The following is a 22,953-nucleotide window of genomic DNA, read 5'->3' as shown; positions in this document are numbered from 1 at the left end:
AATCCGAGAGCAGACGTTTCTCGCGTGCACAGAAGCAGAGTGAGTGTGAGAAGAGCTGAAGCTGGAGGGCAGGAAGCACAAGCAGGTTATATTTGAGTGTGAGCACAGGGTTTTGAGTGAGAGCCTTACAAAATCTGAACATGAAATCAATAAGTTTTGCTCTCACACTTAAGGACCACACTCTCGAATAAAGAGAGGGGGAAAAAAACCCATACAGATCACATTTACTATACTGGTGTTTTTATGTTTTTATGAAAGTAATTACAAACTTTACAGCTTGTTTCTTCATGTTCAAAAACGTAATATTAAAATGTAGGCTTCTTAGTGTAAATGTCACCTGTGAGGGCCTGCGGTAGTCTGGTTGTGTGTGGCATCTCTGGCATGCGTCCTTTCCCGATTTTATCCTGACCAATGAGCCGGGTTATGACACACCTAACTTTATTGTATAACTATAAAAATGTACAGTAAAACATTTGATGGAACCATTGGCTCATACTTAAAGCACCCCAAGGTGTCGCAGTACCTACTTCAGGAGCAAATGGTATAAATATAATGAAATACCAGTTTTAGAGGAGAATTTACCCTTAGTAACACTTTAGTTCTCTGGGGATGTTGCTATCTGATGGCCTGGGAACTGTTGGGGAATGTGAAAATGACACATGAAACGCCAGCCTCTTTACTATTGGAATTACTTGTCTAATCTACACAATGTAAGTGATGTGAGTCAGTTCTTGTGGCTTCAAATGAGAATTAGAAAACACAATTTCTTAAGATACATCAGCTTTACAGGCAGCTGTTTAATGGTATGAGTCACCATATGACCTGGTTGAACCCTCCACAGTGTACGATGCGAGTGGTGTAAAACGTCTTACATGTACGCCTTGTAGTTGTTACCGATCTTCTGGATGCGGATGTCGTATTTGGACAGGACGTAGGGCTCGGTGGTGACGTAGGTCCCGGCCAGAGCCACCACACTGGTGATGTCCTGGAAGTCCTGTTGGTTTTCAACTTTGATCTGCGGGAGAGAAAACACTTGTTGGTGAGCGGCTAATTACAAAGCGAGTCGTCAAAGCTGGCAGCAGCTGCTTAGAATCCCACAGGAATTTAACACTTTGTACAGAGACGGGATAATGAACGCTCCCTGGATGGAAACATTGCCGAGGGCAGCTTTGAACTACATCACTTCACCTCTATTAAGTGATTAGGGTGGCAACTAATGAGGGGAAATGACGCAGTAGCAACGCATCAGGATAAACACGGCTTTTACATCAAACTCGGTGGTGCTTTACACTTTAACTTTTACATAATGAAGTAACAATGAGATATGTCATCGTAACATAGGACGGAAAGTTAATAAGTGACTCTCTAGCTGTGTCCCGATTCAAGGGCTGCATCCTTCGCCGTAGACCAACTGCGAAATAGTGGCACGACTAGGCTGTCCCAATTTTAAGGCTCCCCTAAATGCAGCCAACAAATGTGTCCTTCCATCCCTGAGCAACGAAGGCTCCACCGGGTGGATTGTTCCCGGCCTATCATTTCCTACGATTCATTCCCCTTAGTGACAAACTGTTTCTCAAAGAGGTAATGGCGGCAAAAAGCAAGGTGAAAACGTCAGGAGCATATATTTTTAAATGTAAGTACTCAACTGTACACATGTTAAAAGGGCGACGGCTAGTGTGCGGCCGCTGAATTGAGACCCAGCTTATTTCATATCCGCTTACTACAGTTCCCAGGCATCACCTAACATTCAAACGGCTGGAATCTGATGTCATCTATCAATCAAATTCACTAAAATTTCACAAATTACAATTTCTCTCAGAGGGCTTAACAAGGTGCGACATCCTCTGTACTTAATCCTAAAAAAACTTAGACTTAGATGCTAATATTCTATAAGTTATGTCTACACCAATATCTGATTTTGTAGACGAGGGATGAAAAGCACAGATCTCGACTTTCATCTTCATGTGTCAATTTGTGAGCTCCACGAAAACAGTGTTCATGCCCTGTTTATGAGGTTTAAGGTTTAGTGCACTCTCACACATAAAAAACCCCCAAAATAACCACTGAAAAAGAAATACAAATTGTTTGGGTGGAACAAAGAATCTCAAGGGGCTTTTAAAAATGATGCAACCTTCACCAAAAAACGAACAAGAGAACTGACGGTAGGAAAACTAATAAAGCAAAAACTGAGCAAGAGAATGGTACCAAAACCATAAAAAGTAGTTTTAAATGCTTAAAAGATGGGCGGGCTACTTTGATGGTTCCTGTGGTCCAATAAACAATGTTGCCACTTTGATGGGTAATAACATTAATATGCTTGTTGAAACCCACATATGAAGCTGTTCTAATGAAACTGAATCCATTAGTCTCTCAAATGAGGTCAGGAGGCAGACTAGCCAATATCTTAACTTTTTGAAGACGATAAAGTCAGATAGCAGTCCGCAGTCTGTAGTTTTTGTGTAATCCTGCTGAAGAACCACCCAGCGCAGGAGTGAAAACATAATAAACATAACCCTCTTGGTGGAGTTAAAACACATTTCTTTTCAAGTACACACTCTGACGTTATATTGGAGGGAATATGGACGTCAGAGTGATTAAATGTGACTTCAGAGGAAAGAGAAACATGGAGGAGGACTTAGTTCTTCAGAGACCCCCCCAAAAAAATGGATGCAGTCATGGCTTAAAAAGGCATACAAATACAGTTTGCACTGCGAGCTGGAGGTGAGTTGGAAATGTGTTGTTGTTTTTAGTCACAGCTGTACAAGTACGCAACATCTGGTTGGTGACGCTTCCCAGTAGCTCGCTCCCTCACTCTCTCTCGCTATTGCAGGTTTCTGTCTGAGCCGATTATAGCAGACATCACAATGTTTGCGATCGGTGAGGCTTCGACTTAATCGGTAGCATTAAGATTTTTTTGTAAACCCCCCCACACTTCAAGATTATTGGGGCAGATAATCGGCACCGAGTCGGGAACAGCCCCACGATTGTCGGAAGGGGCAAATCGGGTCTAAAATTGTCCTGTTATCCTCTAGTGTGCAGCAAACTTAATACTTTAAATTCAATGTTTCATATGTAAAAGTTTGAAAGTTTGAAAAGTGACATGGTGTCCCTTAAATGTTGTGTTTACTGTCCATGTGGCTTATTTCTGTTGACAGTTTGTTGTTATTTTGAACCAAAGAGCATTCTGTTTAAATGTTTGTGTATCATTGTATGACTTTATAAATGACATGTAGATATGTCTACCTATGTATTCGATGGTTATTTCAAATGTGTGTACTCAGGTAACTCTTTTAATATTGAGTGTTGCTAACAGACAGAGTGAAACATTGAGGGTAAGCACTGAACATTGCTTGTTTACCGTCATCACCAACTGAATGAAGAGAAGTGACACACAGTTCACATCATGGCTCCAGAGGTAGAACCTGATAGTTAGCAGCAGGTCCAGCACTGAGCTGCACGCATTACGAACCCATCCAGAGTATGACGCAATTCCTTTGAGAGACTAAACAAACCGTAGTGATGCAAACAGAAAGTAAAAAGGTAAAGAAGGTGAAATACTGGCATGAAGATGAAGAACTGCCTCTGGTGGAAAAACTCATTTCACACTGGTCAGTGTCCAGACTCAATGACGTACCAGCAGGAATACAAAGCCTGAATGGTCTTAAAAGACGTCATGAAACTGGGTGGAAATCTTTCTGCTACTGTTATGTCAGTTATATCTGTCAAATGAAAGAGACCCATTGAGAAGCCTCATTTATATAATACATACACCCCATTAGGATATGAATATTCTAACATATTTATGTCCAATTAATAATAAAACATCATATTAGTGTTGTTTTTAGCTTTTTGTTAATGACCTAAGGAAGTGAACGTAACAAACTTTTATCCCTTACGTTGACATGAGGGATACCATGTCACTACAGGTGATGAAGTATGAAGATTACACAGCCTCTTGCTCGCTGTGAATTCTCCGGATGTTTTCCTGCTGTATTCTCACATGGGCTCACACGCACATGTTGCTAGGGGTCAGAAACTATGTGGAGCAAGTGACTCTGATTTTTGGGTTCTCACATACAACCCCTGCAGAACATCAGGAGAACATCTGGAGTTCTTTCAACAATAAAATTGTTGAAAGTAAATAAGCTTTTGAAGAACACTGCCCTCTACCTGTTCAGAAATTCATCATATTTGATTCAGTGCAAAATGTAATTATGCATATCACAGTTTCCTCATTTATCTGCACAGTTGTAACGGCAATGGTTCAAAATGAATGTAGTAATGATCTTAAGTGCCACATGTAACCACTTTAATCTATGGTTGGTTTGGTGTTATTATAGGAAATATATATAATTAGTGTTTGGTCAAGTAAATGTGGTATTGCTAATTGGTGGTATTGCTAAATGTGGCATGCTAATTCACCGTCTGTGCTCCACTTGCAGATGCTTTACAGGTTTCTGTCAAAAGCAAACAGAACAGCAATGGCCCAAGTCCCACATATTTGTGTCTGTTCTCAGGGCTCTGTGAGGTCTGAGGGGTTAAATGAGGTCCTGCTCTACAAGAGTCAGCCAAGTTCCCCTCAAGTCTTATGGGAAATTCTATAGCATGTCTGGCTCCCGAACAGGAAACCAAGCCCGTCCAGGCAGACGAGGGTAAAGAGACATATAGGAAGTGCCTTGCCCTGTGAATTGGAATGACTGGTGGGTGAAAGAGACTCGTGTTTAACAGAATAACCTTGTTTTAACTGACTGTGTAACCATGTCCTCAAATCAATCTAAATCCATTTTAGGTGCGGTTTGGTCTTTAAGGACAAGTTTAACGATACGTTTTAAACGATAAGTCTACGATAAGAGTGGCTTTTTTATTGCTCAGGCAAATTGCAAGTTAAAATTTAACATATTAAAGTGGAATTAATTTGAATATAAAAATAGAAGTGCAAAACTCTGAACAATTCATGTACTGTAACAAAATCACATGATAAATATAACCTAACCTAAATACAATTATTTAACACTGAATAACAGTTTCAGTGCTTAGTACAACATGATACTCCAGCTCCAAACTCGTCATCAATCGTCTCCCCGGTGGTGGCCAGGGACGCTCACACCGCTGGCTGACGTGTTTGACGTGTCTGAGGTGAGGTGATTTCAAATGTAACCAGGTGCTTCGTCCCCTCCTTCCTCTTCTCTCGACTTCCTGGTGGATTGCAAATGACAAGGTGCATACCACCACCAGCTCTACAAGCTGCTGCTCGGACATTTGCTTCACGGCACGGTGTCAGAAACCTTTCACGTGAAATACAGCCACAGCCATGTAGAGAGTGTGTTGCCATCAGAGTTAAGTGTTTTGTTAACTAGGCACGTGTGGTGATGAATCTGTTGTTTAGCAGGTAACTATTTCTGGCACTGAAATGAGGCAACGAAACCAGTGTTGTTATTATGTCCGGTAGGTATTGACTTTATCGTAACTGGATCTCGGTACCCAACCCTACCGTTCATTGATCATTATGTAATCATCAGTCTACAGTTATTTCCATCTAGCAAAGTGTTGTTAGTAGCATTTGTTTGTCGGTCAGACTAGTGCATGAAACAGTCAAACTGCTGCTGCCGTGTACTCCGACCTGATCAGTGTGCTCCTCTGCCTTTGCACCTCAGATATCTGCTCAGTGAGAGTAAAGCCCAAGAACACAGAACTCACTCATCTGATCATAGCTGTGATTGGACCATCATGACTGATTTTAAAGATCAGAGACAGACAGCACCGATCTGCAGAAACTAGGACAGACCAGCTCTTTCTGGTCTCTTGCCTCCTCTTTAAACCTCAGACTTGTCAAGGCAGTTGGTATGATGGTATCACGTGTTTGATTTCCATGACTGGAAACTAGACTAATCTGATGCTGCTCTCAGACATGCACTGGACTCCGCAGCTCCTCCATTTTCACCGGAGGAGGTGCATGTGTGAACGCAAATGTCCGAGTGAGAATCTCCATAGTTTCTGCAGACTTTATCCTCCTGGCCTCCTCGTATAAAGTCTGTAAAAAACCAGGAGAAGTCGATGTGTGAACACAGCAGGGGATACCCCGCTGGATTCATTGCGAGTGAGTGGGGGGGTTGATGACGCTATTATAACGCAAAAATTTAAAAAAGCTAAAAGAAAACAAATAACTCCCAGTGAAAAACACAGCTTCATACACATAGAAGACACAGACGAAGATGTCAAGAGAGTTTGAGGTGATAAGAGCTGACGATGATGTCGGGGTGCTGATCTTGACAGCTGAGTTAATACGTCACTTCCTGTCTCTGCCTGCTGCGCCCGGCTTCTCCACCTCTCGTCTGAATAATGCGGAGGATTTGATGCTGTTGTGAAAGCGTCTGTGCAGAGAGCCTCCCGCTGTGTTGTGCATGTGTGAAGGGCAAACTACGGGTAAACTCTGTCGCCTATTCTCCGGATTTTACCCATAGGTCATGCGGCAAAAGGGCTTGAGTGTGATGCAGTAATCTGTGAGAATTGGGAATCTGAATTTTTGAGCTTGTTTTCAAAAGCTTTTTGTTAAATGCGATGCAGATGCCTTTTCGCTATCGGTTTGATGTTCTCTAGCATCTTCCTGGCTTATGATATGAATGAAAGAAAAACCTGATATGCAGTATATTCAATTTCAAATGCATCCTCACCCCAAACCCTGTTGTTTCAGGTAATGGAGTTTGAGTTATGCTCAATGCTAAGGTTACTTTTATAGTCTGGGATTAAGGACTACTGTCTGTGTATATTCATTTACTCACCTTTCCCATGCCAGCGTAGGCGTGCCCCATCTTGACCACCACAGGGTAGGAAGGAGTTGTAACCTGCAGAGAAGGACAACAGCATATTATTAGCTGGTGTGCTAACCTCAGTCTTTCTATACCTGGGGGTGGTGATGGTGTTTGTATTTGCTTTCTTGGCAACCAACTAGCATTCCAAACAATACAAACTGTGCGACGCTGATTGCAAAAGTAGAAAAGCTGCAATCCCTGGGCCACAATCAAGGAAGTGCAAGGTTAAATATACAGTTTAGTTACATTTTCGGTTGAAATCACATTTGTAGATTTTATGTGCAATTTCAAGGCAGCAGGAATATAATGTAAACACAATCACTATGGCAACTGTCTCCTGTGTCTACAAGTGACGCCAAAGAGAGTGGAGAGAATGACGCCTTGTGTCCAGTGTGTATCATTTTGTTTTTGTGTCCTAAATCCTGTTTATTATACGAACTCCGCCCACAAATGTTCAACGTACAGAAATACCTTCCCTTTATGGATGGATAGAGACGCCACTGCAGCCAGTGAACACACTTTGAGCTGACTCGCATACGGACACAGAGTTAGTTGGTCCGTAAAACTACAACAATGAGAATCTGTGTAAAGCTTTGTGGAGGTGCTACACAGCCAGGTACTCTTTAGGTTTGTCACAACATGCAATTCCTTTCACATCTCAAATTGAATACATTCTTAGGATAAAACTGTTGTTATGAGGGATCACATGTGCTGTAAGTTTGCTTTAAGGACAGGGAAGATCAGAAAGTGTTTATGTGAACATTTTGTCCCACTAAGAAAGAAGATTCAGAACTTGACATGGTGTTCTAAATATACAGTGAGACCGACATGTGGTAAACACCACGTCAACCAAAAGTGGAAAAATGTCTTTCCTCTGCAGCTGATTTGGATGTGTACATGAAGTGTCCTGAACTGTGTCCTCGAAAAGAAACGGCCTCCATGCCATATACCACTGAACGTAAAGCTGCCCACTTGGAGAGGCATGAGCTGCTATAGGAAGAATGTTGGGTTTGTTACACCAAACAGCGAGGTTCTGGGAAGCTAGGCGGAGTATCACAGTGAAAACCCAACTGACCGCAAACATGCTGTTTCTTAGAGTTTGTAGAAGTGAAGAGGATGAAACAGCAACAGATCATATCAAACTTCTGCGGTTCAGACGCCCCTGGATAAATCTACTGATTAGATTGTAAGTGGAATGTAATCTCAAGAGGGAAATACCTCTTCAGCAACAAAGCCAGGTTACATAAGGGGCCTTTAAATCAGGTTTACAGCAATAATGCTCGATAATAAACAACACATTTGTGATGACTTATTGACTTTTAAATATAGATACTAAACATAATCATCCAAACTTTGCATGCAGGTCTATTTCTGGTTTCCAGGAATGTTTTAAAGTGAGAATGTGTTTGTGCATGTTGCAATTTCACAAAGGCATGAGGATGTACGAGGATGTAAGTGATCATTGCACCTCTAGGTGAAGCATACAATTTAATAAATACAGAAACAGAAAATGTTCCCGCCTCAGGCACAAGGCCAGATCATGCCTGGAGAAGTTCTGTCCCGCAAGAAGAAGCAAGGGGAACGCCAAAGCAGCTGCAATCAGTTCGTCCAAACCCTCCTTGAAACTGACAGGGCCACACATCCTAATGTTGCTGTCAGCTTGTTTGGTGCAGAGCCATTAACAGACATGGAGCTGCTTGAGGGTGTGAGCGCCGCCTCTGTTGACAGGTTCTAACAGAGCAGCCCTGGCCGACGTGCTGCCAAGATGAAGTGTGCTTAATTGTCTCCATTATCACTTCACAAGTGCCAGAACACAGACGGGAGTTGAGACTGTATCAAGGATTTGCAATCCATTTTCAAGAGTCGCGTGTATGAAGCGTTAAGTGGAGGGAGGGAAATTACAAACGTAAGAATTGGACAATAAAGACACATAAAACAAGAAGTTCTTGTGCAATGTCTTAAATGGCCATTTGGCCTGTTCATGAGCTGATGAACTTAAGTGCAGCATTTTTAAACTATGGTTCAACTCAAATGATACCAACAAAACTAAACATCTGTGGCCAGAGGTGAAAAGTGATTTACAAAGTGACACTTTTCTGTCGTTTTCAGGACTGAAATGCAACGTACGACAAGTTTTAACTTTTAATCCTAAAGACTTTTAACAAATCACTCCCTGTTTGATATGATTTATGGTCATTTCTCAGCTATACCTATTCAGTTTAGTTTCTTTTTTTAACAAGCACAGAGCTGACTTTCAGTTTGATGCGTGTTGAACAAGGCTGGATAACCAACCAGGAAACGTGGGCAAATGGCAGATCTCCAGAGACTTACAGCATACTGCTCCTCATCTTCATGTCTATTTTACAGTATTATTGCCCAATTCAACCTTATAATTAGTAGCAATTAAGTTGGTTTAATAGTTAACAACCAAACAAGATCATAATCCTTGTATTATAATCTTTTAAAAGTAGTGCGATATGAGGCCGGTCACAAGTTTCAAACCTTTTGCAGCAATTACCTGTGTGCGTCACATGATGATTGATAAGATGTCTGAGGTTTAGCGAGTATCTGAGGAGAGGCCAGCCATAACACAGTGTGTATGTCTGTCTGTCTGGCTGGAGAGAGAGAGAGTGGAAGGGGCTGCAGCCACCCACTCTGTCTGGACATGTTCTTTCCAGCCATTCCCATCAGCATGGCAATGACGGCAGCCACTAAACATGTCGGGGAGAGCTGACCACATCCTGTTCCCCCTGACGAAAAGGGACCATCAGACGCAGACATGCACTCACTGGTGTTTCCTCCATTGATTCTCAGACCACAAAAATGCACCGTCACCTTAATGATATTGCATTATCACGGAAAGATTAAAGAAACATTCAAAGGCCTTTGTGTACGTGCGCTTAAACTTCTTTCTATTTTGACTGTACTGTGGTATTTACCTCTGATAAGACTTTATTCACTAAGCAGTTATAAAGAGGGGAAAATGCTCTATGAGCTCACGAACCTGGTAGCTTTGGATTAACAAGCTTGTTAGCTATGGACATAATGCCAGCTCTGTTTTTCAAAAAGACATATTTGTATGATAAAGGAGTTAATAAGGGTTAAAGTAACTTAGTTAAGAAACTGTAGCTTCTGATTGACTGCAGCATTAATCGTTTTGCCAGAACATCTTTAAGTTTCAAAGGCTTTTGTGACTGAGCCTTAATTTTTTACAGAATTAGCTCCAGTTGTTATGATCAGTCTTCATTGGTGACTTGTATTTTCTAACTTTCTACTAATATAAGTTGTATGGTTTTAATAGTTTATTTTCCCTGTTAGTTTCCAATATTTTCTTTATGGCACAGAGTAAAACCTCTTTTCCACCTAAAGTAGCAGGTATACGCAGGTTTTTTGTTTATTCAGGAAAGCTTGTTAAAAAAAGGTGATTTACTCCCATTGCCAGTGGAGGAGTTTGACTTTCTGAGGTGCTCTCAGATCAAATCAGATGTTTGTGCATTTGTGGGTTTTTTGATCAGTGGAAAAGAGGCTGAAGAGAACTTTTTGTGTCAATGCTGTGAACTGTGAACCCTTTTCCTCAGACATAGAGAGCATTTTAGAAGAGTCTTTATTTGACAGTAATTCATATTCTCTATGAGATTGTTTAACAAAACAAGATTATGTCCCTAAAAACCATCTTGGTGGCCGTTAGAGCCTGTGAGGCGTCAGATGTGGAACTTCTGGTTAAAAACTTCAGCTTTCCGTTTCATTGCAGCTGCGTAAGCGCCACTCGGCCTTTTGTTCCCAGCAGAAGTCTGTAAAAGGCATCTAGTGTGGTAAAGACGTTAAGAAGTCACATGCTAAGAAAGCTAATTATATGGTGGGTGATTTCACCAGTCTAGGTTTTATTTCGTAACACAGGCCCACTTCATTTACGGCAAATGTACCAGACGACCAAGCCTGGCACATGATGGAAATACTTCAGGGAAGCCCATCCACCCCCGCGGACTTCCCCTCCTTCTGGGCCATAAAAGCTTGTTGGAAGTGAGTCACGCAGGACTGTCGCTCAGGTCAGTGTCTGAGGTGAATCATGCGTCCCTAACTTCAAAACACCTCCACGTGACATTCCGATGTTAAAACGTTTGCAGTCGACTTAAAGTTTCCACATCCCACAGTGGAAATTTCAAATGTGAGAGCAGGACTGAATCCACTGGTGTAATATTTGGAGGTCCCAACAGTGTGAAGTCCTTTAGACTCACAAATGAAACAGAATCGCTCACAAACAAATGCATCCCTACTATATAAACTAGTCCGACTCATGCGTTTCCAAACCACATGTTGCCCAGGTTTGTGGACTAATATACACACATCAAAATAATAGCTTCAAAGCAACTTGCAAACACTTTATCTAAAGTTGGTATAGCAATCAAACTAACTTCTTTTGCATTCCACTGAATTACTATATCAAATTAATGACTTAAATATAGTCACAATATGTATTTTTTTAGAAGTGTGTACTTCTAAAATAGAGTACAGGATCAACTTCTGATAAATAACCTCCTCCAGAAGGAGTATGATAATACAGAACCATATAAACTGTATCAATGCCTACTTTGAATTTATATATTACAATAAAATAATGTAAAAGTCCACTATAGTATCAAACACAAAGCCAAGCATATAAGGGTCACACACTATATCCAAGGAAAACTTGTATTGAGTGTTGGAGTTAAACTTCTCCTAGTGACCACATGCATCATCCAACTAAACACATGGTGCATCCATCCTGCATTTATGATCTCTCAATTTTTATTATGGCCGCTCGAATCTGCCACATCAAGGAGAAGACGTGAGGCGCGATGGCTTGGGCAGACGACGAGGGCAGGGGACCCCGACCCAGAATCCTTTTCAAGAGTCCAACCACAGTGGGACCATAGACAGCCTGCCCACATCAAACCCTGCCTGTGGATTATTGTGAGCCCATGGAGACCAGTAATGTTTATCATGCATGTCCCTGCTAAGTCACAGACTGAAGTCGTACACCTGAGAGGAATGGATACAGCTGCATTTGAGTGTCTGTGTGTGAAGGTTTGAGTTGTTTCAAATGAAGGCAGGAATGTTACCTTTCACTACAGAGTTGTATAAAGTATATAGCTGGGAATAAAGATTTACTAGTACAAAAGTCCCTTGATAGACTTTATACTGTGACGACGGGTACAACAGCTCAGGACGGACTGCGGATCAGCTGCAGGTCAGCTATTTTTTTTCACATTGACATGCAGTGTTTCAAATCTCTGAACATTTACAGCTCAGTAAATACTGGACAGGAGGGGAAGTGTGACATGGTACCAGGAATGAGTCAGTGTCCCAACAGGTACGTATATATGCTACCAAATGGTTTACAACAGATGGATGGGTGGATCTTTTGAAAGTTATCAAGCCGTACACACACACACATGCAATAATTCAGCATTTTGAAATGATCATATTCGTTTTCCAGACAAGAGTAAGATGAGAAGATCAACACAATTGCTACCTTATGTCTGTGCACTACATATGAGGCTTAAGCCAGGAACCAATTAGCTTAGCATTGGCCTAAAGGCTGGAAACAAGGGAAGCTCACTAATGGTACCCATCCAAAGACGGGAGGAGTTAAGTGTGGAGAGAATTAGGTTGTAAAATCACTAAAAGTAGTTTCAACAAGTTGGTTTTTGGTAAATTTGAAACAAAATAAACAAACAATCTATTGGTATTAAAAGTGTAAACATCTCCCACCTTCCTCTAATCTGGAGAACTACTACAGATCATCCCGTTTCTGATATTTTATATATGACATCCCTTATTTAGTAGGAATTAAACTTGATTTTGTCTTGGCTGTAGTATTTTTCAAATAAAAAAAATCACAAATGTAGACGTGCTGATTCTTATTTATACATGGGACAAACGGAAATTAGTTTCAAGTGAACAGGACACGACCAGACCAGACTGTAAACCCTCAGACCAAAACTTTACAAAAGTGACACAAGCATGACACATGCAGTAGTTCCTCCACACGCCCCCATAATAGATATTTATGACTTGTCATGGTAACCTCTCGGACTAACATCCGCCCACAACAACAACTAACAGTAGATACTCATTGTGTTAAAGTGTGCACAGTAAAAACTGCCTAATTGGCCGTGGTAATTATTGTTGTGGAATTTCAGCTCATCTGGCTCCCATTACTCCATCCTGCTGTATTTCCATGAGGGAGACAGACGTCTGGAAAACACAACTTATTCCCGAGGATGGAAGTTTCCAGGGTGGAACGCTTCCCGACACCACCGAGGTGTTGATGGGGAGGTGACAGAGATGGTCGGTGGCATCTTCTAGTGGTCACAAGCCACATGCTTTCTCATCACAGCTTGCTAACTGACCAGGAGAGGAGGAAATTTACAGCATCTTGTTTTACTCAGTCTAAGAAACGAGCTGTGAATAATGTTATGATGCTATAATGTATTGCTGTATTTAATAATCGTAATTAACAGTGATTCCATCTACAGCAAGTCACTGAAACTCTACTTTTTAGATTGTACAGATTTAGGCTTTCACACCCAACTTTTTTTGGTCGGGACCTTTGGACCTTTTAGTTAAGTCTGAACCAAAGTAACAGGTGTGAAACAGGTGGCCAAACTCTGACCAAAAGAGGTGGGATCGATCAAGATCAGTGTGAAAACACTTTTTTTCGGATAGTTTGGACATTTGGACCAATTGCAGGGAGTTCAGACAATATTAAACAATAGAAGACGATAAAGAAACAAGAGGACAAGGATCTTCATTTGGCGCATCAGAACTCGTGTTGGGGGGGGGGGGTTGTCACACACTAAACAAGGTTTCACCAGGAGAAACCCTGACTTACCGTCTGGTTTCTCTGGGTTTTCACCTCTTTGTACGACCTTCAGCCTGTCCTGTGCTCTGATTGGCTGTAGTAATCGCAAATTTGTCTAGATTTTTAGCCAGCTCGAAAGTTGCAGGCAATGTGTCGGTGAGCCACTGGAATCGCGTATTTGAAGCGTTCACACAAAGCAAGTGTTGACTGCTGAACAAACGCTGATGTAGCATTTACATGTATGTACCACACAGTCTCACCTTACAACACCTACAAATCTCCCTTTATGCATTCTTTGACAATATTCAAACAGAAAGTGCTCTCATGGGAGAATTACTTGTAATATCTCAGTAATCTCCCAGGTGGTTAATATTACAGCTGCTTAACTTATATGATTTAATAAGAGAACACTGCCACTACTTGTGTCCAGTCCAGTTCACTTCACATAAACACAGGTTTGTCTGAAAGTCTGTGTTAAGTACATGTCCAGACTGTACTAAAGAGGAGCTATTTCAGTCCAGCTTCTCTGCGGCCGTGCTGTAATATGGACCTTGACAGGCCTTATTAGCGCTAATCAATTCACTAACCTACATTCCTGCTTCAGAAGGAAAAGGGCAGCCGAGCTTCGGGCGAGCCAGTCCTGCAAAAACTATCAACACGGTGCCACATTCCTCTCTGTCTAAAAGGAAAAGCGATGTTTCTTTCCCATTTTCCAGAGTCTCCTTCAGTATTAGGTCTCGGAAAAAGGGCTGAGAAGAAATGAGGTGCAGTTTTGGATTCTCTGTCCAATGGAATCATTCAGTCAGGCTTTGTGATACAGACAAAACAAATCATAGATCCAAACCCGCATCTGTTAGAAACCTGCATGGATAGATTTGTATAAAAACAGGCAGAAAGTCCAGTTATTATTATTATAATAATACTACAGAGGAAGTTGAAGGGGAAATTCAAAGTTTTGAACACACATGCAGAAGCAGGGAGGTCAGAGGTCAGGGTCCCACACATACAATTTAATTCCCTCTGATCGTGTGATGTCCAACAAAATGTCTACACTATCTCTTTTCTTGAATTATTCCTTCCTGCATTGTTTCCCACCCCAATATCCTGTTTCCATAGAAAATACAGGAAGCTGGATGTCCAACATGTTCATCAGATATGAAATATGTGTTATTAGTCTGGATTTAATGGAGCAGATGGATTGCTTCAAGTAAAATTACACTGGGGTTTAGATGGTGGTTTGCCACAGTTTCATGTAACATTGCCAAAAAACATTACTCAACTCATTCATTAAAGTTAGTATCAAGTTGCCTTAAAAACATTCTGACTGTAAACTCAATTTACCTGACTGGAGGTTTTCAACATACGCTGAGCACCCCCCCCAAGAGGGTATGAGAGAGCGACTTCACATGAAGGTCTTTAAAACAAATTACCTACAAAAGATTCACACTCTATCATTCCCACAATTGAAACACACACACAGATCCACAGATTCATACCTCCACTAGGGCCCAGCAGTCTGCCTAAATTCAATCAAGCTGAATCAAATTTCACACACTCAATCATATCAATTCCCTAAATGTGCCATATGCCAAGAGCCATGAATTATTCCCTGGGAAAACGGTTAAAATGTTGAAAATTACTTTTTGGCTCTGCCCCTGATCTGGATCCACAACAAAAATGTAATGGGTTCCCATATGACCCATGCTCCCACCAAGTTTTGAGGAAATCTGTTCGGTTTCTTTCGTATAATCTTGCTTACAAACAAAAAAACGAACAGGGCTGAAAATATATATAACAGGACAGAAAAATGCCATTAATTTAGTTTTTTTCATTTTACAATATGAATATTTTTGACAGTAGAAGGCCGAGGCTTGAGACCAAGGAGGAGGTGTTGTCGCACTGACTCAAAAGTCATACGTGACGGAAACATTATGACACAATGTATTAAGAAATGTTCCCTGCTCTGTGTTCCTTATAAGGCTCAGTAAATGAAAGGATACAAGAGGCCAGAGGTGTCAGCAACTTTTTTGACAGCAGAGGAAGGAAAGGCGGGCTTCTGCACAGTGAATACCACGGCTCAGCCCAAATGTCAGCACAGCCACTGTTTTCAATTAAGACACGGTACATTGGGAGGAGAGAGGAGGAACATCAAGGAGGAAGATGTTTAGGAACAGCTGGAAGTGGCAAACCTAATCTGTATTTATACCGGCTGTGCAAGCAGCAGGAATGCTTGGAACGCTGCAGTACACTGCAGGAACATTACAGCCACGACTAAATTACACAAGTTATAAAAAATACCTTGAAACCAACCAGGCTGTACAATCCTTTAGAAATGTTTTTATAGCAATTTATAATCCCTCATGTGTATTTGCAGGCAAATGCACGTGGTGATAATCCTGCTGATTGGCTGACGGCTGGTCTTTCGAGAACACTATTTTGGACTTTGTGCAAGGAGGAATTGTGCAAACTCTAAACAGAGTTAAACTCATTCAAGTGTATTGTCTTACTAGTGCAGTCTATTGGTAGTTTGCTGGATATCTTGTAATAAACATGCCAAAGTGGTCCAAATCTAGAAGAATTTGGTGAGTATGGAAATGGTATGGAGTTTGAACAAGCAAACTCATGGATATGTTTGTTTGTTTTTGCAAAAAATCCAATTGAAAATCTCTTGCTCTAGAAATAATCATATAATTGAAGAATATTCTATAATCTTGTGAAATAGAGATTTTTGCTTAACGGCTTAGGAGTTATGGATCCTCGTGTTAGGTCAATGCAAACTTTAAATGCTTTTTAAATGGCCACACTGTTATGCTATCCATGCTAAAAAAAAGCAATCAGTTCATCCTTGGCCCTAGGCCCAACTAGGCAACATATTTTTGAAATTAAGATACAGTGTCTTTAATAACATCCTTTTATCACCGCAAACTACTAAAAACAGTTTGTATGTTTCAGTAACATCACAACCAATTTTGAATGAGGATACAAGCAACTGTTGAACTGTTGTGTTGCCTTTACCATAAAAAGCATAGATGAAAACATAAAGTAAGATAAATGCAATTTTGTGTTGCAAAGTTTTGATTTTTCTTGTTTCTTAGTCCTGAAAGAATCTTGCAACCCCTTCAATGTGTCTTGTGACTCCTTAGGGGGCCTCCACCCTCAGGTTGGACTCCAGCACTACAGGGACATGTGGACATGATATAAGTTCTGTATCACAGCACAGAGAAGAGGGGTTTCCCTCAAAAGAAAGCAGCTTTTATATAGTCTTTCTCGGGTCTGCATTCGTTCAGCAGTTATTTATTTCTAAATGAAATTCTGGCAAATCAAACAGAACAGAGAGTCAAGTGTTTGTGATACATTATGACTCAGATACCGGGACAAGATCCTCTGAACAAAGACGCTGTTATTGTAAGCTATCTAAACATCATTATGCACTTCTTACCAGCTAGAAAAATAATTGCATAATGCGACTGGGTCTCCACACTGAGCATAAATGTTTGTGTAGAGTCTCTTGTCTGGTTAATGGGGGATTCCAGCCATAAAAATACATGTGGGATGACTTACTTTTTGCTGTGGTTTGTACAGCAAACCCTGGTCAGCTATGGTCAACAAAACCAACACCCACTGCTCTCAGCTGCAGGGAAGGTTCATCACTACCCACAGAAATACTGAGCCATCCAAAAGACAAACGTTTAAAGGGAGTTCTCCCCACAACGCTTTATCATGACTCAAAACAAACAGTGGTGGAGTATGTGGGATCTCTCCGTCGAGATTTCAGTGTTTTCTTTATTATTTGGTCGACGACGTAGCAAATATAGACACATGATGTCAACAAAAGAATGTTTTAGCGATCTAAAACTGTGGCTCCTAAACTGGAGAGAGATCCCTAGACATGTCTAAGGGGCCACAAGATTATCAAAAGGATAAGAAAGAATAACATACAGAACAATTTTGTTTCCACAAATTAACCTTTCAGACTTTTTTCAATGTAAAACTAGAGAAAAAAAAATTTGCCTTGACCTTTTCAGGGCCTTCGGAAAAAAATCTATCTGCAAAAGAAAAGACAAAAAACATCTTTGGTTGAAAATTACATCTACACAAAGATGTGATCACAATAAATATTGGAGAAGCCAGTGACATTGAGTGGGTCCATCCAGAGGTGCACACAGCTCAGGTCTAGACCTCCGTCAGAGGGAGATATCTGCCTCTTTATTTGATAAAAGCTCTCAGCGAGTTGCTAACTTTGCTGTTTAGAGCGGGACTGGTTATACAATTGGTTTATCAAAACTTTTTTAGCAGCTGGAAATGTGACAACAACTATAAGAGTGAACCAACCCATTCAAATTGTAGGCTGTAAAACCAAAATGTGTTCAGAAAGATGAGGAAGAACTGAGGGTGAACAGTCGTGTGGGGTTGGTTGATAATTGTCTGATTTGTTACTATGAATGACACCTTTCGTATAAAACATATGAACCATTGTTGATTTAAAAAATACATATGAGCAGAGCTTTAAAACATCAAAATCCATTGTACAAGAGGCACAGTTCTCCACACACTAGCCCGCATTACTACAATGTAGCGCAACAGGTTGAGCACAGCGACATGTCAGCAATCAAGAGGTTGAACAGGATAAATCCTTGAAATGCTGCTTGTCATAATCCACAGAACTGAGAGGAATCCTTTTGTTTTTTGTGGAAATGTTAAATGAATAAGAGTCCTTTCTGTGGCACTTTTCACTGACCACACACTTACTATTCTTAGCTCTTCTGTATGCAAAGGTTAGATGACTCACTCATAAAACTGTACCTCATTAATTGCCGTAAGTTTCCTGCCAAACATCATGGGTAGATAACAAAGCTCTGAAATGGTTTCGGAATGAAACCACAGCACGTCTGCTCCACAGACAACAAGGAAAAACTGACAGGGGTGTCCTGGTGGTGTGATGTAATTTCTAAATTTAAACCTGCCAGAGTCCCTCCACCCACCAGTGTGTGACGTCAACATCCTGTGGACCCTCCGTTAACACCCTTGACCTCTGACCTGCTGATGACTCACTCGACCATCTTCCCTAAATTAACTTTCTCTCTCCTTCTCCCACACACACCTTCGCTCCACTGCTCAGGTTTCCGGGAAACACTGGCCATTTACAGATTTCTGAATGTGTTCCAGTTTTACTATAGCTGCTTTCAGACATGCACTGAACTCTGCAGTTCCGTTGTATATTCTCCAGAGGAGGTGCATGTGTGAACGCAAATGTCAGAGTGAGATGCTCCGCAGTTTCTACAGATCCAGAATCCAAATCCAGAAGAAGTCGATGTGTGGGGGGGTTGATGATGCTTCTAACACACGACAGACGAAAAATGTTTAAGTAAATAGCCAATTCTCCAGATTTTACCCGCGGGTCATGTCTGAAAACGGCTTATGAGTTCCATATTAACTCTGTCTGAGGCATTTAATGGGGCAAACACAGTTCTCACATTACACATTAGTCATTAATCCATTAATAATACATTTTTATTAATGTAGCTTTAGGTGCTTTGCATATTTGGCTGCATATGTATTCAAATGTCTTGGTTCTATTACTGAAACATCCACCTTTATAACATATTTTGTCATTTTCATACGTAAAAATGTTTTCTTCTCCCTTTTTTAACTTATTCTACTTTTGTTTAAATTGTTAAAAATGTCCCATATTGCTGCTACGATGACCTAGGTTGAGAGGAATTTTGCCGGAGCATTATATGACCAAACCAAACAGACATTTTTCACTGCGCTCGGTATCGGACTGTGTTTAGGCATTCTCTCAACCTAAAGGAATTCGTCCAAGCTATTTCCATGCTGCCATGTGCCCATGCTTATGGTTAGGCCTGGTGTCTCATTGTCTCATGCAGTAATACAACATAGTCATTTTGTGGGGTTTCCTGACCGCTCATGCACCAAATATGTACAGTAGAGTACAGCGGGGGGACCCTGCGTCTGAGCAGCGAGCGCTGTGGTTGCATTTGGCCGGCCGGACGAGGAAGTTACTGACCGTTCATCATATTTTATTGCAGGGGGAGTCCCGATGTGAGCAGGCTCATGGGTCAGGGCCATGTTTGTGTTTCTCTCTCTGACTCCACATTTGATGATAGACATGCTACAGCTAAAAATGGGTGAGCATCTGCCGAACTGTTCTGTGGATTGGGCTGACTGAATGATTAATGAAAGCTCCGCCACTTGATTTCATTTCCTTTTCAACTGGGGCGGAGATGAGAATGTCACCCAAACAACCAATACAGGTCTCACTGAGGCGTAATATACTTTCTTACTGTTCAGCCTCCGATTATCCGAATTTAGCAGGGTACCTAATGTCAAGTCACTCAAAACAAATGATTTCTGAATGCTCCTGTTTCGGTTTTGTCTCAATCAGGTGTCAGTGATGGTTCAAGCACAAGGTTGTTCCTCACACTTCTGAAGATTTCACCAGACTTCTTAAGTCTGAGGAAGGAAATAAATCCTTTCACGGGAGCTTTAAGCGAGTGGATTTTCTCTTCTTCAAATGTTTTATGATCCAGCACCCATCAAAACATTTTCTACTTCATGGTATTCCCCTTTTTCTAGTCTTCTATTCCACCCATAAGCCCATTAAAAAGCCCACTGACCACTGTTCAGTTACTAACAGTCTGTATTTCATTCAGTGGCCTACAGGTGTTTCCTGCCTGTCAAAGCAGCCACCCGGGAAGTTGAGAGAGAGATCCGCTGCCAAACCACGAGATCTCCTCGCAACCTCAAAACTCTCTACAACGAGGAAACATCCAATCAATGTTTTCCTCCTGTGACACAACTTCCAAAAGCCGTTGTCCTCAAAGCCCAGAGCTGCAGAGCAGGGGTTATCCTGTCTGTCCCACTTAACTTAAATGGCATGTGAATGGTGGGTGAGTCAGGGCTGGACGCTGTCCCTCTGTGACCGTAGCTCTCGGCGGTGCTGTATCTTTTCAAATTTCGCCTCTTCCTGTGACTCTTTTGGAGCTTGTCAGTCGGATGAAAGGTATTTCCTCTCAGTCACTCCCCTGTTCCCTTTTGTCAACCCAGAATCACGCAGGCCTTAAAGACCTCCAGTACACAATGCAGTTGTCTCCTCCCCCAGCGACTCAAAATAAGCCTTTTTCTATAATTGGACTTTTTCAAATAAAATGCACTCTGCGGCTGCATTATGTTTACAGTATGTTGGCCTAGTTTGGTGACATCCTTTCTAAAGGGTCCTGACTTTTATGTCATAGTGACACACACACAGCAGCATCATTCTGGAGAGTGGCTTCCGTTTCATCTTGTCCCATTTTTGATGGTAAAGTTAAAGTAGAGCATGCAGTGGCCCAAAATGTTATTGGTCTAGCCATGATTTTCAAACATAGTGACCTCGTTGTTGGACGGAAACACAGACCTCGTGTAACTGATTGTGCTCAAATCTCTCCTGCGAGGACAGCTGCAACAAGACAGACTGATCCCACAGAAACATGGTGAACAGAACTTTGTGGTGAGGCAAAGAAGGGAAGGTTTTTATTATTATAAAATTGTCCCAATCCACCTTTTAATCAACTATCTTCACTGTACAAGTGAAGCTAGCGATACTAGAGGAAGGTTTAGGGGATCACTAAGTTAATATGATTTGTCGTTTGGGACAGACAAGCCAATATGACCATTTCGAGACCATTTGATAATCTATCTAAGAGTTGCCAAAAATGTCAGGGGATTATCAAAACCAGTTGGATCCATCCTCTGGGGACCATGAATGCCTATGAAGATTTCACTGCAATTGACAAACATGTACCAACCGCCCAACCTGATATCAGCCCTCTTAGAGCCACACTGCTAGCGAGGCTAAAAGCATAAAACAGAGTACATTTAATTTATACTGATCGGCCACAATATTTATTACCAGAAAGTGCTTTTAATGTTGTGGCTGACCAATGTGTATTTAGCTTCAATGACATCTGGTTTATTTTTATGCTCTTGTATGTGCTCAAACTGTCAAGATGGATTTCTCTCTGTATGATAGTTGAGCATCTGTGACAAATTACAGCTGTAGAAAGAGTAAACTGCTCATAACGTTTACATATATAAATGAATGAGCGAAAACACTGTAGCTGCTGGTCATCTGGACATGACAGAGAGTACACATCTGGGGAATTATCAATGGGAAAAAAACACAAATGGATGCAGAGATGCTATACACAGCTACCACCATACAAATTCCCCTTTAAAGGATACGTGTTGTTCCATCTCATTTCTTATTGTCAACAAAGTAGGAGTGGGCGATATGACCGGAAATTCCCTGATCACTATCAGAAAATACAGTTCCCACAATCATTGTAAGGAAAGAACAAGTCACTCAGTGCTGTGGTGTATGTGTTGTGAATCGTTTTCAGAAAAGACTGTGTACTGTGTACTTTAGCTATACATATACTTGTTAGTAGGATCAATTCTTTCTTGGTTTTATTATTTTTGTAGGATTTGTTTTACGATAATAAACATGTAGAATATTACCGGCCTTATCCTGTAACCCAGTCTATACATTACTTTTTCCATATCTGGTTCGTTTCCTTCTCTTGGCTTGATTCATGCCGTTATCTTTGGGATATGCAGAATGTAAGGAATGCAGAGATGTTTTACCTCTTCATGCATGAGTCATATGTGTCATTCCCTCCTTTCACCAGTCTCTATTACTCTGAATTGTCCTGATTTCATCGCCTCTTTTAGACACTAAAAAAAACAGAAGTCCGCCATGTCATGCATGCCAATCCACTGTCTAGCTAAGGAATGTCACAAATATGTTGATGCAGACTTCAGGGTGGGGGCTGAAATAATATCCGACCGGGCATTATCACTGGTTAACTACGGCTACGCAGCTGATGCATTTCCGCTTTTGACTTTTAGATGCATCCAATGATCCATGATGATGATAATGACTTTGCACAGTTAATAAATATCCTGCTGTTCTCATCTTCTGGGCTGAATCCAGAAATGTGTTAGTGTATTCTTTCTAGTCGAAGGACAAACACAAAGTGGATGATGAATTGATTTCTGTGTCACGGGTGAAAGGTAAATGAAAACTATCATTTTAGTCTAAACACATCCTGCTTGTTGTATTACGCCATTGTTGTCTTTCCTACGGTAAAACAAGGACCAAATACTCAGATTGTGACCAATAAATCTCTTAATATGAAATTTATGAGAAAATACAATCCACTTTTTAAAAACGAAATTGAAAGCATGCACTTGTCCACGCCAACGCCAAGTACAAAACAAAGGCTGTGCAGGCTCTTT

General features: G+C 41.1%; 1 protein-coding gene across 1 annotated transcript in view; it reads right to left on the bottom strand.

The window, feature by feature from the left end:
* The window catches only part of LOC118101442 (synapsin-3), a 103,720-nt gene that overhangs the window by 15,239 nt on the left and 65,528 nt on the right, over positions 1–22,953 (bottom strand). Inside the window, exons 8-9 of the mRNA XM_047338524.1 lie at positions 6,780–6,842; positions 873–1,015 (exon numbers count right to left, since the gene is read on the bottom strand). Of these exons, the coding sequence (XP_047194480.1) occupies positions 873–1,015; positions 6,780–6,842 (206 nt within the window). The remainder of the gene's footprint in view (positions 1–872; positions 1,016–6,779; positions 6,843–22,953) is intronic.

The sequence above is a fragment of the Hippoglossus stenolepis genome, chromosome 22 (genome assembly GCF_022539355.2).
Source record: "Hippoglossus stenolepis isolate QCI-W04-F060 chromosome 22, HSTE1.2, whole genome shotgun sequence".
In the NCBI taxonomy this organism is placed as follows: Eukaryota; Metazoa; Chordata; class Actinopteri; order Pleuronectiformes; family Pleuronectidae; genus Hippoglossus; species Hippoglossus stenolepis.
Note: the sequence above shows the minus strand (reverse complement) of the source record. Positions and strands in the feature narration are given on the sequence as shown.